Source organism: Cyclopterus lumpus, chromosome 18, assembly GCF_009769545.1.
Source record: "Cyclopterus lumpus isolate fCycLum1 chromosome 18, fCycLum1.pri, whole genome shotgun sequence".
Classification (NCBI taxonomy): domain Eukaryota; kingdom Metazoa; phylum Chordata; class Actinopteri; order Perciformes; family Cyclopteridae; genus Cyclopterus; species Cyclopterus lumpus.
In genome coordinates, this window is record NC_046983.1 from 5283455 (window position 1) to 5302050 (window position 18596).

The 18596-nt window shown below is 43.5% G+C and overlaps 2 protein-coding genes across 4 annotated transcripts; one reads left to right on the top strand and one right to left on the bottom strand.

Annotated features, from left to right (window-relative positions):
• The first annotated feature begins 70 nt into the window (after positions 1-70).
• slc7a8a (solute carrier family 7 member 8a) lies at positions 71-16080 on the top strand. Of its 2 annotated transcripts, XM_034556578.1 has the most exons (11): positions 71-1118; positions 5279-5483; positions 7752-7903; positions 10849-10974; positions 11480-11633; positions 12008-12131; positions 12375-12478; positions 12584-12680; positions 12792-12941; positions 13121-13298; positions 13835-16080. In XM_034556578.1, exons 1-11 carry the CDS (start codon positions 986-988, stop codon positions 13978-13980), a joined length of 1569 nt encoding a protein of 522 aa, XP_034412469.1. In that variant the 5' UTR covers positions 71-985; the 3' UTR covers positions 13981-16080. The 2 variants fall into 2 exon arrangements, with proteins under 2 accessions (XP_034412469.1, XP_034412470.1); XM_034556579.1 differs by lacking the exons at positions 71-1118; positions 5279-5483; positions 7752-7903; positions 11480-11633 and having other exon boundaries at positions 10859-10974.
• Positions 16081-16392: 312 nt separating this feature from the next.
• nedd8 (NEDD8 ubiquitin like modifier) lies at positions 16393-18534 on the bottom strand. 2 transcript variants are annotated; one of them, XR_004611393.1, is made up of 5 exons: positions 18236-18534; positions 18072-18119; positions 17891-17973; positions 17231-17538; positions 16393-16975 (listed from the first exon to the last, which is right to left on the bottom strand). XR_004611393.1 is itself a non-coding variant. In XM_034556581.1 (4 exons), exons 1-4 carry the CDS (start codon positions 18251-18253, stop codon positions 17403-17405), a joined length of 285 nt encoding a protein of 94 aa, XP_034412472.1. In that variant the 5' UTR covers positions 18254-18534; the 3' UTR covers positions 16393-17402. The 2 variants fall into 2 exon arrangements, 1 of the variants encoding a protein (XP_034412472.1); XM_034556581.1 differs by having other exon boundaries at positions 16393-17538.
• Positions 18535-18596: the final 62 nt, after the last annotated feature.

Genomic DNA, 18596 nt, shown 5'->3' on the forward strand with positions numbered 1-18596 from the left:
GGAAGGGCTAAATATAGACGTCTGCTGCATCTTGAATATTAAGCATGAGGTGTGTGAGACGGTGAGAGGAAGTGTTGAGAGAAAGGGAGGCACGGCAGTGTCCTGAGAGCTCAACGTGTGTTTGTTTATTCATGCATAAGCTGCCTTGTTTGGGGACGAATGCCTGTGTGCACAGAGCAGTGAGTTTGGGGTGGAACAGCTGATTGTTGTGAGGGAGATGGGAGGTCCTGGAGAGGAGGAGGAGGAAGGAGGAAGGAGGAAGGAGGAAAAGCCAAGCCCGGCGTTGGAGGAGGCGAGAAGGAGGCGGCGCTACTGTATTAATATGAAGGAGAGCATGTATATTAACTCAGATACAAGCTCGCCTGTTCAAACTGAACACAGGTCGGGTCTTCTGGAGCGGCTTCTGCGTGGTTGTGCGCAGAAGGGATGCGTTTGGCTCTCTAGCTCACACCTGGAACGAGGAAGCAGTGAGAGCTTTTTGTTCTTCTTTCTTTTTTTTTAACGATCAGAAACAAACAAGTTATTTCCTCGTGTGACTTCAAGGGAGTGGCTTTGGAATATGCGCTTTCGCTAACCGGACTTGATGTGTGTTTAGACCCGCACCGGTTGCGCCACCTGTGACCGATGCAGTCAGTGAATTGCTCTGTGGCCGAAGGACACTGATATTTGGCACAACATTTCCCAACGGCCTGCACTTATTTATTTATTTATTCATTTGTGCATGTGTTTTTCTTTTTTGTGCGTACATATTTTTGCTTGATTCCCTCAAAACCCCAACACTCATTATCACAGGTTGCTGACAGCGCAACAACTTTCCGCATCAGATAAGTGCGGCACGTGTCCGTGTTCGTGCGCGCACACAGAAGACTCGGGGCAGCTTGAGGCGCCGTGTGTGTGTGTGTGCGTGTGTGTGAACGAAGATTCAACACACACAAACATCCCCCCACCCCCCCAAAAAAAAACCAAACAAAGTCCAGCCACCAACATGACGGACGGCGCGAGGCAGCGCAGCGGCACGTCGGGCTCCGCCAAGGATGCTGCCGGGGAGAAGGAGTCGGGAGGCGGAGTGGCGCTCAAGAAGGAGATCGGGCTCGTGAGCGCCTGCGGTATCATTGTCGGTAAGTGTCCGTCTCATTATATGCCATGTGCTGCACCCATAGGCTCTTTTAATAGTCTGCATATGGTTTGTGAGTCTGAGAAAGTAGATTATAGGAAGTGAGGAAATTACACAGAGTGCACTGTGCGCATGTGTTGCATGTTGAAGGCCTTTTAGCGGGGTATAAAAGCTGCTCTGGGATCAGGTTCCGCCATAAAATGAGGAGCTGAACGTTCATGATGAATCTGGTCCGAGATAAGGAGACCGGGGTTTATCACCTGCAGTGGTGCACCACGCCTCCATCGACACATGTCTTGAATCAGTCCTCAGAAGTCATCACCTCTTCGCAGCCTGGCCAGTGACGAGATGATGACGTCATCATTCATCGCTGATGCTCAGAGGAATGATTCCGCCCATTCAGAACAATTTGGCCCTCGACTGACTAACAAAAACTAAATATACAGTATATAAATCAAACTTCAAAAAGTGCACTTTGCTAATGTTGTTTTGGATGGAGTGGTGAATTATATATCGAAATACCTCTACTCTACTTTCGACAATATAGATTGATCATCTACAATGTAGCAGAGCGTCACAGTATCTATTTATTCAGTCTTCATTAACTTAAAGCAATCAAACCTAACATTGATGGCCGTATCTTTTATAATAATGGGGGTAAATCACGGCGATCGTGGCCATTCTTCAAACAAGCAGAGTTAAGGTCGCTCGATGCAAGGGATGAAATATGGCACCGGTTGTGCGGTCTGACCTTGGCAGGATGGGGTGTGACTCATACGCTCTTGCGTTTCCATGGTAACGGGAGGACAGAAGAGCGAGTTAGTGAGTGTGTGCACGTGAGAATTCCAGAGAGACTTTTATTAACAAGAAAAATGCTCGCCTTTTTTCAATGCCGATAGATGAGAGGCAACCCCATTTTTTTTAATGCTGAATTAAAATAACAGTTTTTAGACTATTTCTGGTTCTTTTTTTGGTCCGTTTTACTTTATACAGTTTCTGATTTCTTGTGTTAACAAAGCTTCGACTGAGTGGTTATTTACAGCTTGAGGTTTTACTGCGAAGGCCTCATTTCGGCTCTGACTAAAACAAAAGTCAGGCTTAACCGACTGTATAGTCATTTACACACATTTGCCTCGATAGAATAATGTTGTCACACCTTTCAAAGGCAATGATCAGGCTCTGAGATAAAATCCCTGCGCATGCGGCCAACGTCTTTTCTCTGTTACCCCACGCTTTAGCATATCTTTACAGCATCATGCAGATAATACAATTGAGGGAACATTTCATTATCACTCTCCATTCATCAGCTGTTAAGAAACAGGTTGGCAGCGTTAAGCCACTCATGCCATTTTAGGGGATTACTTTACGGCCGTCCAGAGTCCACACGCCTCGCTCTGTAGTCACCAGACTGTTCTTGGCAGCTCCTTTTGTCCTTGACCAAGTCACTCATTCATGCTCATGTTCGGCCCAGTCAGGTGACTCGTCTGATCTTCTCGTGGTGAACATTCCCCCGCTGGGCTTCCACGAAAAGAGCCGAGCACACGAGGACTTCAAACGGTTTTATGACCTATTGTACAGTACATACATTTATCACACACACACACACACACACACACACACACACACACACACACACACGTGTAAAACCAGGAATTGGGATTAGAAGTGAACTTTTGGCCACTCAGAAGAAGGCCCTGCCCTGATAATGCTGTTTGTATTATCTTGCCTGGCTTAGCCGTGTCTGATCTGGACTCTGGTGTGTGTGTGTGTGTTTCTTTTTAAAAAAAAATTTTTAATTAAAATGCTGCACACACATCACTTTTGATTTCAACATTTGAGCCGAGTTATGCCATCACAGTGGCTTTTTTGTCTTTTTTTTTTAAATCCCGAGTTGGCAGAAGTAGTGATGACGCCGAAGCACGCGCTTTCTCGTGAATTGCCTCGGTGTTCGATATTGATTTAGTGTAATAATAACTCGCACACAAGCACTCAGGCCTGCAGGGTCTGGGAGGGTCTGGGAGGGTCTGGGAGGGTCTGGGAGGGTCTGGCCGAGGGCCCGGCGGCAGGTTGCCTCGGCTCGGAGGCTGTTTGAACAGGGATTTAACGGCGGGGGGAAATGCATGAAAAAAAATGAAGGCTGATTAGGGTTATATTGTAATGCTGCACAAACACACACATGCTTGCCAATATTATAGTCTGCTGCTGCTGCTGCTGCTGCTGGGTTTGTTTGCTTAAATATTAGCCCGAGTGATGAATTACAGACTCCCAGCATAAAATAAATTAGAAAATATAAAAATAATGCAACAAAACTAACTTTAGAGCTCCTTAAGTTAAACCCTTATTGAAGTGGAGCCTCAGAGATTTGTAAAAAAGATCCAGAAATATGACAAAAGAGACATTTGGACCGATTTGATGCACGCTGCCTCTCAAGTTCAGACTTTTTTTTTTTTTTTAATCCTCAGATTCTTAAAAGTTGACACAAACGTGCAGTTTGTTTTTTCTTTGTTTTTTTTTTTTTTTTTATGAAGAGAAAAGGATGTGAAAAGCGAAAAAGAACAGGAAACCTAAAGAGATTCCACACAGTCAGCATGTCTCACACTCTCGGGTGCGACGGTGCACGTGACATTAACACACAACATGCAAAGCGTGCACATTTGCTCATCCGGACACAACAGCCTTAATAGTCCTTAACCAGAAGCCACGTGTTGCTTTTATCTGCCTCTGCAAACCTGAAGCACAACTAGGGAGTTGGAGGAAAGTGCTGACTCAAGGCATACTTAGCTGCAGTTGAACAAATGTTCATGCCGTCATGCTTTCAGCTGAGCGGTTTGGCATATGTTCATATTATGTTGAAGAATCGAAGCAGGTGTCCTTTTTCTGGATGTTGTCGTATTAACATTTCACTGTATTTGTCTGCAAATAATTATGTTTAAAACATTTTATTTATTTATTTTAGAACCTAATCAATTGATTTATAGTTTATAGTCGTTTAGTTCAGTGGTTTCCACACTTTCCACTATTACTTCTGACTATGGACATGAGTTTAAGTGCTTTTCTTTTCCATTTGAGAGACCTGAACATGCAATAGAATCCAAATGCGTACAGCTAATAGCTAGAAACTTTTGCAAGGACATAAAACTAAGAAAAGCAAAACAATTATCCATTTGAGACACAGGTACTAGCAAATACTGGTAACTTTTTCATAACAAAATATTGAAATCACCACGACCATGGTGTCACATTATGCACAAAGCTGAAAACATGGCCGCCTGTTAAATCTTATAGTTCGTTGGTTCAGTTGTAGGAAAAACTGCACTTTGTTTAACTCTGCATGCAGAGTGTGACGGTATCATTCATACCTTTGACCTTTTGTACTTTAAAATTGCAATCTCAGCCTATCACGCAGTCGTGATTCCGGACCTTCGACCTTTGACCCTTTTTTATTGGTCGCTGGTTTCAAGCTCGGGTCGACCCAGTCAGCTGAGTCTGATTGGAGGATAATCTTGGCTTCTTTCATGTTGGAACAGAACCCTATCTTTCAGCTCCTGTGTTAAATACCTGGCACTCTGATGCTCATTGGATCTGCCAGGGCATTATTCCCCCCCCCCCCCCCCCCAGATTACAGGTTCCTCTTTTGCCCGATGGCTCTGCTGTTTCATCTCAGTCGTGTTCAAACTGTGCGACTGGCAGTCTCGCATTAACATATTGTATCTCATCAGTTTATTCAAACAGAAACATACAAATGACCGTTTGGGGTTTTAGGCGATTTTAAAAGGTGACTCATTAGCCTCTTCTTGTCTCAGTTTGTGTTTTGAATAGAACAAACAAAGAATAAACAAGTTAGTCAATGAGCTTTAGAGGGGTTGGTAGAGGCCCTTTTCGAGACGTCCTCATTTTTATTTTTCCAAAATGGGTCCAGCTCCAAAACACAAGATAACAGGTGGCACCACAAGGGTTATTTCCTCCGACTTGACGAAGCTTAAACAGAACTACAGGAGTGATGTGCAACGATGTAATGTGTCAAAATAGTCGAATGGCACTAAAAACAACCGCAGCAGTTTATTTAAATGTAAACCCCAGACAACTACCTGTTTTTCAATCTGCACCGTGAACCTGACACCTCTCTCTCCCTCTTTATCTCTCTCTCTCGCCTCCCTCCACCAGGTAACATTATCGGCTCGGGTATCTTCGTCAGTCCCAAGGGAGTGATGGAGAACGCCAGCTCCGTGGGCATGGCCCTGATCGTCTGGATCGTCACGGGCGTCATCACAGCCATCGGCGCGCTGTGCTACGCCGAGCTGGGCGTCACCATCCCCAAGTCGGGGGGAGACTACGCCTACGTCAAGGACATCTTCGGAGGGCTCGCTGGGTGAGACGTTCACTCCTCTACTAATAGTTGGAAACAATCAGAGGGGCGTTCAGGTGCTTTTTCAAGAGTGGTGAACAAGTGACATTTGCACATTTTGATCTTATGGTTTGTCTTTTTTTTTTTTTTACAGTGGAAAGAATTCTTCTTGAGTTTGGCTTAAATATCTCTTCTAAATGTTTGATATTCATATCGTTATATTAACCAAAGATGGACGTTAAAGGCTATTTTTCACAATAATCACAAGTTATTTTTAGGCAAATGGTGAATTTATTAATAATATAAATAACCCCCCCCCAGGTTGACAGTGATGTCTATTTTAGAAGAAGGGGCCTCCCAAATGATTAAAGTTAATTTGACATGGATTTAGGTGAGCGTACCAACATAACGAGATTCTTCTCTTCATCCCGGTGGATGAGCCTCCTCCTGTAGGTCAGACATCTTGATCCAAAGCAGGAGGTCCAGTGCGGAAGTTAGATGAATAAATATGATTAAACCTGACTCCGATGTTCAAACGGTGGATTCACAAATAATATAAAATTAATTAGCTTTACCGTAACACTTCTCCCAGTAAACCACACTGGTTTTCTTTCAAAGGAAAACATGATGGTTTGTTAGCCTAGATTTCAGACTGTAAACACAGATTAGACCATTGTTTTTTCAACTATCACAAGGATACATGCTATCAGGGTATTTTGAGAGAGGAATTCAACCAGACAAAACAGCCAATGATTGTTTTTATCCCTTTGTGCACTAGCTATCAATACACATCAATGCACTTTTAGCTCTAGGGACTTCCTCGTTCGGTTTGAAGTGTTGGGGCCACACCGTTTCCCCGTGCCCGCTGTCTAGGATAAATAAACAGTGTTCAAGCGAGGTTTATTTATGTTGTCCTGCTCCTTTTATCCCCGATCTGCGTTTGTACTGTATGTAAGTCGAGAACCGCAGCAACGGAAATACTGACGGCGAGCTCGTAGTGTCGTACGCTCAAACGCGACTTGAATGGACAACGTTTCAAGTACAAAGGCTCTTTGTTATGTCGGACTATCGAGGGTTGTGAAACACCCATAATGTGTCGGATATAATACTATAGATGCCACAGGAGGGAGTCATTGTGTAAAGAGAGATGGACTGTGAGATTGGGCAATTTAAAGATTAGATTAGAATATTAGAATAAAAAAGTATAGAATAATATAATCATAAGTATCATTGGTGATGCAGTGTTGTGTTATTAGATTAGATATATACTTTATTCAGTATTTATTTATAATTATTATTTTTCGATGCATTTTAACGACACTTCAACAAACTACAATAAAATAACTTTTGTAGAGTTTTAGCTTTGTTTAATCTACAGCAGTGCATTGTGTAATCTTATCCATGTTTAGCATATGATACCCAATCTACAAAGTACATACAGCTGTATGAAGTTGCTTGAAATATAAGGCACAAGTTAAAGTATCACAAGAGATTACTTGACTAAATGGGCTTTTCAGTCGGCATTTGAACGCACATTTTTACATTAAACTCACACACACATTCCAGCGGGACACAATCCCATTAACGCAGTCAGGTGTAATGATCCCTCTATAAGCTTTCAGGGAATTTCATGGAAAAACCATTCGTCTGGTTTCTCCAGCCATACATCCAGCTCACCCTTCATCTCGTCTCACCCTCCCCCATGTGAAGCTCCAGTAACTAATCTGTGTCACTGTTGCTATTATCGTGCGACTCGTGCTGTCGGTTAAACACGGGGAACCCACACTGACTAATGAAACGTTCTGCCATATTGGTTCATCGCGGTGTTCCTCAGTACTAGTTAAACAGCCGCCAAACTGAAATTTGCAACATTTACTTTGCGATGAGAGCCTCAAGGGATTATTAATTGTATGAATTGTCTTCATTTGTCCACTGTTTTTTTCCCATTGATTGTGATGCCTCTAAAATCTCACAAAATAGCAAAAAAATGCCCACCACGATTCCTAAAGCCCAACTACAAAGATACTTTTAGCTTGATTAACGACTCGAATGATCCAAAGTGTGTATTCGTCAATAGTCGATGAAAGAGTTCTTTCATAGCCAGACGTCGGTGGATGCCAAGCATATGACGTAGAGCTTTCCACCAGAAATAACCTGCTTTGAACGGGACTCAGTAATTGAAATGGTGTATATGTGCCATGTGCCTTTTTTTTTGTGATGCGTTTCCTCCTGCACACGACCTGCGTTTGTAACCGTTTCGTGGCTCTTTTTTTCTTTTCTCCTCCTGCTCAGGTTCCTGCGGCTGTGGATCGCCGTGCTGGTGATCTACCCGACCAACCAGGCCGTGATCGCGCTGACGTTTTCAAACTACGTCCTGCAGCCTCTCTTCCCCACCTGCTTCCCCCCGGAGAACGGCCTGCGTCTGCTGGCCGCCGTCTGCCTCTGTGAGTAATACAGATGTTGACACACGAAGCCGTTGTTGCACGGGCGATACCTGTGTACCGAGTATTGGTGGGGAGCTGTTTGTGTGTCGTGGTAAAAGACAGAAACATTTGACATTAAACTCTTTCTCCTTCAAGAATACAGAGTCCCGTGAAGCTCTTTTGTTATTTAACCCTCAGTCAGAGGTCATCGAACGCACAATAGCAAAGCAGCTAGAGGAGTGTAGCACCGAGCGGTGAATCTGGGAAGACAAATGGATGAATGTGTTGCGGCGGACATGACGGTTGTTGGTTTGAGTCCCTGAACAAAGTTCACACCCACTGGTCGAATACTGCAGACAGCCTTCAGATAGAGAGACACTGGAGAAGTGACTGTGTGTGACTGTTCTCTGTTAATACCCATTGATGTCACCTGTCAAATAGACATCGAATGTGTGCCAATATGTTACGAGCCATCCTTTTAAAAGAAATAACCACTGAAGGAAAACAAACGTAAAAATGATCTCCAAAGGTTTTTGTTTTGTTTGTAAGAGACGTCCCGAGACGCGCTGTTCACAGGCAGATGGGCTCAGTCGGCTGCCCTGTTTCGGCTTGACAGCGTGGAAATCCCACTTCACAACGCCGTGCACAATAACACACACACACATTTGTACTCTGTGGACCAAGAGATCCTCTGCTCAATGACCTCTGCTGAAGAAGCTGTGTCGGCCCTTCAGCGGGATATCTCGAAAGCATTCAGACAGATGGCTACAGTGACTGTACTTCATTACCACGTACGGGACCCGGAAAGTCCAGGATATGCCTGATGCAAAACCTCTTGTCTTTCACTAAAGGACAAATGGTGCAGCTATTTGCAATCTGCTTTGAAATCTGTTGGCATGCTTTTGAGATATTCTACTTAGAGTTCCCAGAACTCTTTGGCAGAAGTCATAACACATTTACATGAAAGTACAACCTTAGCAGAGCTTTGCGTGTTTGGATTGGACAGTTTAACCCACCTTTACCTGTTTTTCTTGTCCCACTTCCATTAACGCCCGAAGCAAAAAATGTGCTTCGTTCTGACGAGCTGTGAGCGTTCATAACCCCTGAGTTGCCGAGTCTTTTTTTTCTTTCTTCTTCTTATGGAGGTTTTATCCTTGTTTTGCTGTTGAAGGGAAAAGTGGGTGAGAGGTTGGCCGTTTCACATCAACTCTGATGTCATCCTTGTTGTTTATCGGCGGAGCCTGCATGTGTTTTCTGCGATTTCCTAAATGCGGCCCCTTGCAGAACATAGTGTAAGAGTGCAGAATATAACCGTACGAACGTATTTACCAACAAATCCAGTTCCCGCTAGCAAGTCTGGACCCCTTTTAATTTGCATTCATGTTTCTCAAGGTGTGCCATTTTAATAACACGCGGGGAGGGGGGGGGGTTCTCCCTGGGGTGCGTCTCGTCCCGCAGGTGGCAGAGCACAGGGTCATAACGCTGTCATGTTTTCCAGCATGGCTCATGGTTAACTCAGCAAGTTTCCATACACACATCTTGTATACTCAGCTTACAGGACAGCTGAGCGGCCCCTCCGCTCCGCGGTTCGGAGAATGTGTCCGCGGCCTAACGGTCAGCAAATAAAGGAGAAGCAGGGGAGCACACGTGTTGTTACTGCGATGCAGTGTGTTGGCGAAAGATCACAGAGTTCCAAAATTTACTTTGCGTACTAATAACGTAAGAGGTTTAATTTCTATTTATACAGGGCGGCCACAGTATTTTAATTTGGTTTCTCGCTTCCTGTTTTCTTTTGTGGGGAAGCAGAAGCAACAGCAGCTCTGCGGCTGCTCTCCACACTGCAACTCTTGTTCTGTCGGCTGTAGTCATTCGTAGTAACACTGCAGGAAGTTTAAGTCCCCCCCCCCCACCCCCCCCCCCCCCCCCCCTCCTCCTCTCCACACCCCTAAAACTCATCAACTGAAAAAAACATGAACGTCTCTGCAACGGCTACAAACAAACCCACTCTCTGCACCTGCCCTTTTTATTTAAACCCAACACACACACACACACACACACACACACACACGTCAACAGTATCAGTGCATGTCGGCTCATGTGCATCTGCCTTTGTTCCCTGCAGTGGCAGCTCCGCTCTGAGCTATTTAACGTGATGGACTTTATCCCACAGAGACAAGCAGTCCTATTATTTAATGGTACCCTATTGGTCTGAACCCAGTGGTCTGTTGCACCCGGCAGAACAGAGCAAATCCATTGTCTTTCAGTTCCAGTTCCAGTTCCAAATATGTTTTCACATGTTGTGCCTCCTTAAAGCTGCCAGATGAGTGGCGTTTGAAATGCATGAATAGGATGATTTATATGATTTTTTTTTTTTAAAGTTGCAGTACACCAAAAGAAAGAAAACTACTGTAAGACACACGGTGTCCTTGCAGAGATAACAGGCCAAGTTCAAGGCAACAGAGTCAAAGGTTGCCACAGTGTTTTACGACGTTAAGACACGTCGCACATGTTCGAGTGTGTAGCTTTTAATCCGTCTCCACTCGCTGACCTCAGATCTGCTCTCGTTCCATAAAGAAAGCCGCAGAGCTATTAACTTCTTCTTCTTCTTCTTCTTCTTTGGGAAATAAGAATAACAAAGAGTTTTACTTCTACAAACAATGCAGCGAGGGTTCCTTTACGAGATCAGTCAACACATGAACCTTTATCCATTCGTTACAGTCATATAAAAACCCTAAAGAGATGTGCTAACATGCTAACATGCTAAATCTGATAAAGTGTGTTGTATGCATGTCATAGTGTAGACATCATAGAGCTTAAATTCAGAGTTGGAAAAAGCTAATGCCAAATGTGATAATGCCAGACAGTGTGGATTTGACTAATCTTAAAGAGCCTCCTATAAGAGGAAGCACAGTGGGAAAACTGGGGTCAAATAAGCAATAACTCAGTTTTTTTATTTGTGCATCCAGTGCTGCTGACATGGGTGAACTGCTCCAGTGTGAGGTGGGCCACCAGAGTGCAGGACGTATTCACCGCCGGCAAGCTGCTGGCCCTCGCCCTCATCATCATCATGGGCCTCGTGCAGATCTGCAAGGGTAAGCTCCCTCAATGCATATATCCACAGTCCGTCACAGACAGGGTCACTGGGGTCATCGTGAGTCATTCGGGTCAGTGTAGACTCCCGCTGCAGGAGTCGGTGAGTTTCTGGGGCCCCTTCTGGTTAAAACTCACATTGCTAATATTAGCACGCCTGCGTGGGTTTGCTGTCACAACGTGGCTGAGGGCCAGTTGTTTCAGGGGCCACGGAGAGTAGACTCCTGAAACAACCGAATGGGGATTCCTGTGCGAGCCTTTGAAGAGTCCGCCGGTGGCTGGTTTGATGGGAGACTTCGGGTCATATGCGAGAGCAGTAATACTTTAATGCTCTCTGAAAACATGGCTCGAGAGGGGATTTCAGGAAGAATGTAATGACGAAGGAGAACGTTGACGGGTTGAGACATTTTCTCAAATTGAAAACTCAAATTTTTTCTGATGCAAAATGCTTCTGTGCCAATCCTGATTATGTCCCCTTATCTTTTGCATCGTCTTCTCCCCATACAGGAGAGTACTACTGGTTGGAGCCAGCCAATGCCTTCGAGCCCTTCCAGGAGTATGACGTGGGTTTGATAGCCTTAGCCTTCCTACAGGGCTCCTTCGCCTACGGAGGGTGGAACTTCCTCAACTACGTCACAGAGGAGCTGGTGGACCCCTACGTGTACGACACTTTACTCCGCTTCTCATATCTTGAATCATATCTCGTTGCTAGAACCACCTTCCCACAGTACAGACTGGTTCCTCGCTATCGGATTCAAAGCCGCCCGTAGCTTTTTCAGGGATTCGCAGCATTTTTCGTTCAAGCCCTCTGGAATTGAATTTAGCACGGGATTGAGCATGTTTATTTCTTAATTTCCTCAGAATGTTCTGTCTTTAACAATGCCACGTTTTTAATAACCTGGGTATCCGTTAATGCACCTGCCCTAAGGTACACTCTTTTTTAATTTCCGTCTCTAAACCCCACCCCCGCTGTTCCACTCTTTAGCTTTCCTCCTCATTCTGGCTCCTAAACGTAGCTGTTTCTCTCGTCTCCAGGAACCTTCCTCGCGCCATCTTCATCTCCATCCCTCTCGTGACCTTCGTGTACGTCTTTGCCAACATCGCCTACGTCACGGCGATGAGTCCCCAGGAGCTGCTCGCCTCAAACGCCGTTGCCGTGGTGAGTGTCTCAGAGCATGATGATGAGAGCGGGGTGGTCATGTGACTTCACACACTCCTTTTGGTAGTGGAATGACGCCCTCTAGTGAGTCCGATGTAAGGGCTGATACCTTTTGAACCCTCGGTCGCTGCATTACTTTTGTGAACACTTGATGAAATAAGCATCTAACCATCTGCCTCCTGTCCCCCTCGTTCATCCAACCTTCGAACCTTCTTCCTCCCGCTTCCTTCTCCTCCATCCCAGACGTTTGGGGAGAAGCTGCTGGGAGTCATGTCGTGGATCATGCCCATCTCTGTGGCTCTCTCCACCTTCGGGGGAGTCAACGGATCCCTCTTCACCTCTTCGAGGTAAGTCGATGACCACACTGCCAACAAACACACCTCTAATTAGTGCAATGAATATATGTTGGAGTGAATTAATATGCCTGAACTGAGTGATTCTTTCCTTCGCAGGTTGTTCTTTGCTGGAGCCAGAGAGGGACACCTGCCAAGTCTGCTGGCCATGATTCATGTGAAACGCTGCACTCCCATCCCCGCTCTGCTCTTCACCGTGAGTAGCTCTCTCCTTTTTTATAGTGTCGCCTCTCGTAAACATTTAGAGAAACACTGGAGCTGCAGACAAACCGTCAAAATTCCTTTCTTTCTTCTTCTTCTTCCTCAGTGCCTGTCCACCCTGCTCATGCTGTGCACCAGTGACATGTACACCCTCATCAACTATGTGGGCTTCATCAACTACCTCTTCTACGGAGTCACTGTCGCCGGGCAGATTGTCCTGCGTATCAGACAGCCCAACTTGCATCGACCAATCAGGGTGTGTTTATGTGGTGTTTTTGCCCCATTTTAGCGTCTTTTTTTTTTGTGTCTAGAAACAGCCACAAAAAGCACCATTAATACAAAATGACAGATGCAACAAGTGGAATTATTATACAAACTACCAAATGTTCCTTTCGACATGAGTGTAACACTCTTTGTATGTGTTCTCTCCTCCAGATCAGCCTAATCTGGCCGGTCATCTACCTCCTCTTCTGGGCCTTCTTGCTCATCTTCTCCCTGTACTCCGAGCCCGTGGTGTGTGGCATCGGCCTGGCCATCATGCTGACTGGCGTCCCCGTCTACTTCCTGGGAGTCTACTGGGACAACAAGCCACAGTGCTTTGACGCCTTCGTTGGTAAGTTAGTTGCCATGTTACATTTTTCTTTACCAGTTATTAAAACCACATATTCATTTTATATCATCAGGCAAGTCTATGCAATAGGTCAACATTTTGGGAAATATGCTCATGGCTAATCGCCATTAGCTTAGCATAAAGACTGAAAGCGGAGGGAAACAGCTAGCCTGGCTCTCTGCAAAAGCTCACTTATTAACAACTTTGTTCAGTAACAAAACAGAAATGTGCAAACGACAAGGTGTGGTTTTATTCTTATCAGCATATGTTTTAAATAGCTGCTTCAAGTCGTTATGCTAAGCTAAGCAGAGTGGAGCTCTTCTGACACTAAAAAGGCAAAGTATTCTTTTGACACAGCACTTGATTAAAAAAAATGGTGAAATATTTGCATGAACCACGGTTTAAATCTAAATGATTTTGTCCTGGAAAAACACGTCCAATTAAAAGCGTTTTTCTTCATCTGTTACCTAAATATGGTCTCATTGGAAAGCCTCATTACCGCCCTGGTCTTAAAACTCTTTGCCACTCTGTTCTTCCAGATAAGATGACATACTTGGGCCAGAAGTTCTGCGTGGTGGTCTATCCGGCCATGGGCAACAGCGTAGGGAGCGGAGACGAAGGAGAGGAGATGAAGGAGGAGACGTCTCCTCTGTCTAAGGAGGACGGAGACAACTCTGATCTCTGATCTCTGACTTCCACAATGAACAGACACATGCAGACGCACAAGTGGTGTGTGTGTGCGCACTCACACACACAAACAAACAAACAAACAAACAAACAAATATGCAAAACACACTCCACAGTTTGTCGTGTATTTACACTTTGTCTTATATGGTTTTATTTGGTTTTGTTATCAATCAATAATTTCTGTGCCAAATGCAACGTTATTTAGTCACGTGACCTCGAACCTTTCTGTCTGGGGTCTTTCAAAAAGTGCAATAAACGGGTCGGCGCCTTCTCAACACGAGCCCAAACAGGCACATCGACGACTCCTCATCATCATCTTCCTCCTGCTTCTCTTCCTCCACACACTCCCTGCACACTCCTGGTGTAGTAGCGCTTTTTTCTTTTTTTTCTATCAAAAGACTTACTCAACTGTGATGGCTACGCAAACACCTTTTTCTTCGCTTCCTTTGTAAACGATGTCGCTCGACATACCAAAGCTGCATTTTGATGGTCAAAGCAGAAGATCCGATCAAGTCATTTCATGTTGGGAAGTACATGAAGTACTGTGTTGTTTTGAAGGCGACTGGGACTCCGAAATGTTTCTCTTTTTTTTTTTTGTAATTACGATAATTGTTTGTATCGTTTGATATATTTTGTTTTACTTTTAATATTCTTTTTTTTTTTCTACTCCACATCATATACATCTGGGCCTATTTTTTTTTCTACTCTTGTGGAGGTGTACACCTGAAAGCTGAAGTGTGATCTGTACTTTGTTTTGGTAAATGTTGCATTGTTCTTGGGTGCCGACACAGCTCTGTTCTGACTGATGTGGAGAAACGGTTAATCTTCATACTTCGGGATAGTTTAAAGTTTTTATGGAGGTAACAAAAAAAATGTTCTTGTATGAACACTACACTGATAATTATCCTGTTAAAACTGCAAGTCCAGCATGTTAACCAGAACGATTAAATAGGCAAGACATGATAGTGTTCACCGCCACATCTGCATTGTTATTGTGCAAATCCCTACACCGACACATGTGAATGCCTGCGCGATTTTTAATTGTTTTTTTAAAGAGGCATCGATTGTCTTGCATGTTCGTTTAAAAAAAAAAAATGTTTTATAGCTTATCATCTAGCTATAGTGTTTGAATAATATGTTCTTTATTTAGATTGTAGAAATTAGAGCTTTAAATAAATTTGAAAAAATTCACTAGAAGAGATTTTAGTGCGACACTAGAATAAGCACCAGGAAAAACACAACACGCACCAATGAATGAACCCATTCAGTGTGTGTCTGGTAATGGTTATAGTTATGCATCGATACTTATGTTGTGTATTATTGTAACAACACTCCTGCACACTTAAACACACACATACTCTTGTGTCTTCAGTCTTGCTATACTCCATTGGTGTCTCAGGGCATCCCCACTGCTCTCTGTTTACACACAGTACACTGCCTACAACCTCCGGATCAGCAAAACTGAACAGATATCAGCGAATGCCTGTTGGAAATCCAGTCTGTTAGTGCTAAATGTCTGCTGGCGCTTTTAGATATTTCTTTTTTTCTCGGGAGTCCCAGAAAAAGAGGATGACAAGTGAATCGTTCATACTATCAAGTATCATTAAAGTTGGGCCAGTAATGTGCAGGTTCTGTTGAACTGTAAAGGGGAACAGGGTGTCTTTACAAGTACAATGATTGTGTTTTATGGCTGTATGTTTTTTTTGTGTATTTACAGATTATACAACAGATGTCTGTATATTGTCTCCTGGTAAATAAAAACCACTGACTAAGGTTTACATTTGTAATTCAAGGCCTCATTTATACATATAGTAACAATAAAAAAAAAAAACTGTCTTTATTTTGATTTCACTATTCGATCATTCCAAAGGAAGTGATTTTCATTATTTTTCTAAATTTTCAACATGCAACATAAACTCAGTGAATTTCTAAGCAAGACCCATACTGTACATAAATGAGGCCTGATCATGTTTCCACCAAATCAAATGCTGCGACTTTATGTGATACCTTTATCTGTGCAGTCTTAAACTCCTAAAGACGGTTTAACGGTGCTCATTGTGCTCAAGGTTCCCTAACGAGCTGCAACTTCTTGCTGTAATTCAGACCAAAACAGGCCTTCGATATGGTTGTAAGTCATGTATAGTGATAAGCAATTTGTATCCTAGCAATACATCATCGCACTGCAATAAACTGCCTGCTAACAATGTGTAAATTGCCGTTTGCAGTCTACCATCCTGAGAGCCATTTTGACTGAAATGTCTCCCAAACTCCACTCTGTTTTTGTGTAAAAATGCAAATGTACATATGTGTGTGACAAGAATAAAAATATAAGAATGTTCACCTCTCCTTTGTACAGCGGTTTTGACCATTTTAAAATCATTTATGAAGGACACAGACTGGTGAATAGAAATCGAGGCATTTTAAGCAACATAAATTTATTCTACAGACAAACTAATCCACAGCATTGATCCATTTCACATCACTCTGTACACACTGGTGTGTGTGTGTGTGTGTGTGTGTGAGGGTGGGGGTGGGGGCATATAGTGCTGACACAGCAATCCCAAAACTAACGTTGCTTCTGTGAACACACAAACAAACCTATGTAAACTAAGGCCATTGTCAGACAAGACCATTGTTGGCACCTTCCTTGTCTTTTTGTAACAGTAAAATGTGAAAAGAAATAAAAATGGCTTTTTATGAATTCAATTCAAATGAAACTATATTTAGGAAACAGGTGTAAAGCAAACTCTTGCCGCTACATGATTTAAGAATCAGTGCTGGGAGACACAAACATGTCCTTCACTTATAGAATATTCATGGGAATAGTTTGACATTTCCAACTTGTGTATTTCTTAAATGTCAAACTTTTCCATCTCTCGCAGATCTAGCGAAGATGCGTGAGTGCTTCATGAAAAGAAATCGCTTTGACTGTGCAGACACACCCTGTGTCCTCAGATGGTAATATCTAGTGACTTGGGGCAGCTCGCAGAACACTGAATAAAACATGGAGAACAAGTAGTTAGTTTGTGTCACACTCTGAATGCAAAGACTGAAGTGTCTTTAAGCTACATTTGTCTCTGTTCTATCATGAGTTGAATAAAGATAGATGCTCACAAGCAGAGCCACAGAAAGAAACAGAGAATGACTTGAACAGGGGACAATATAGTTTGTTTTACTGTGGCAGCCAAATTAGCTCTTAGTTGTAAATATTTGGCAAAAGATTTGTTTAATTCTGAAAGTAACTTTACCCTTTCTGCACGGGAGGGGAGGGGAGCGTTTGCAGCCAACACAAGTAGAACTTGATCTAACTCTTTCTACAAACGGCTCTGATGCCGCCAGGTGACTGCACAGGACATTGCTGTGCGTCTTCTTCGGTGTATCCCCTTCGTGTAGGCGCCGCACAAAGCCACGGGCATGATTTCAAGCAGTTCTTGAGTAGAGCGCCTGTCCTTCTTCTCCTCCTCCTCCTCCTCCTCCTCCTCCTCGCAGGGCGAGCACCAGATGGAGAACAGAGCCTCCCTGGATTTTATAGTCTGCTGCTGTTTTCTCATCGTTCCTGGGAACAAAGACAAGAGGGATGGAAGGCAGAAGACGTCAGAAAACCCGTCCAAACAAAGATGTGAATCGTTAAACATTTTAAATAAAGACCTGATGCTGTAGTTTGAACCAAACCTTATTAAAACTAAAAGGAGTAAATGGTGCATTTGTTTGGGACTATTTTCTGTTAGCCAGTGCAACAGTGTGGCTCAATTATGTGTTTTTATTTGTTTTAAACAGAGGTTTTATCTGGCTTTAGATAAACACGCAGTACTTGTAGATCACTGCATTATTAGCTTTGTGATTTACATGGGAAATGTTGACAATAACAACAATCCAAAGCTGTGGATATTAGGGCATCTTATTCTTACATTTGTTTCCCACTGTAGATCAACCTCTGCTGTTGCGGAGGGATCCCTTCTTTCTCCTCCACCCTTTCTTTAATCCGCTCCACCTGGATGGAAATGTATGTAAAACATTAACACACGCTGAATAACACGGGTAATTATCAGCGTACAGAACATTTGAGGGAAATAAAAGATCATTTTCTACCTTGTCTGTGGGCTCTATGTCAATCTCAATCTCCTTGCCTGTGAGTGTCTGATATATATAAAAAGAGAAATAAACAATTTCAGGTTATTGTTGATCAAATTAACAACTATTAAATGTTTAGCTCGCGTTGAGTGTTAAACATAAATCGTTAAACGTTTCCTCACCTTCACTTTAATCAGCATCTTTGTTGCCTGGTCTTTATCAAAAGAAGTGAGGCGGGATCAGCAGTATTATTATATATTCACTTTATTGTACGATAATCATAATAATACGAGATTTCTGTGAGGAAACTTGATATTCATTCCCTCCCCAAACGCAACGTCTGTTTCCTGTGTTTCCCGTTAATCCCTCCGCATCCTTCTGTGCGCGTCAACGGTTCCGCCTCAACTTTGATGTCGGACCGTTTCAGACGTCGCATTTGCTTAATTTACCGAATTTGGCTGAAAGTATATTAAGACACGCGCAACCGACACGTATTTCCTGAATAACAATTGTAAACAACCTTTGCGACGTCAGTGCGACGTG

Bases quoted from the DNA above. Each gene is read 5' to 3' on its own strand.
- slc7a8a (XM_034556578.1), top strand. From the start codon at position 986: ATGACGGACGGCGCGAGGCAGCGCAGCGGCACGTCGGGCTCCGCCAAG. The intron at 7,904-10,848 runs GTGAGTAATACA...TTGTGCATCCAG, and splicing joins GCTGGCCGCCGTCTGCCTCT to TGCTGCTGACATGGGTGAAC. The intron at 12,942-13,120 runs GTGTGTTTATGT...TCTCTCCTCCAG, and splicing joins ACTTGCATCGACCAATCAGG to ATCAGCCTAATCTGGCCGGT.
- nedd8 (XM_034556581.1), bottom strand. The intron at 17,974-18,071 runs GTAGAAAATGAT...ATTTCCATCCAG, and splicing joins ACATAGAGCCCACAGACAAG to GTGGAGCGGATTAAAGAAAG. The intron at 17,539-17,890 runs GTAAGAATAAGA...CTTTGTTCCCAG, and splicing joins ATCTACAGTGGGAAACAAAT to GAACGATGAGAAAACAGCAG.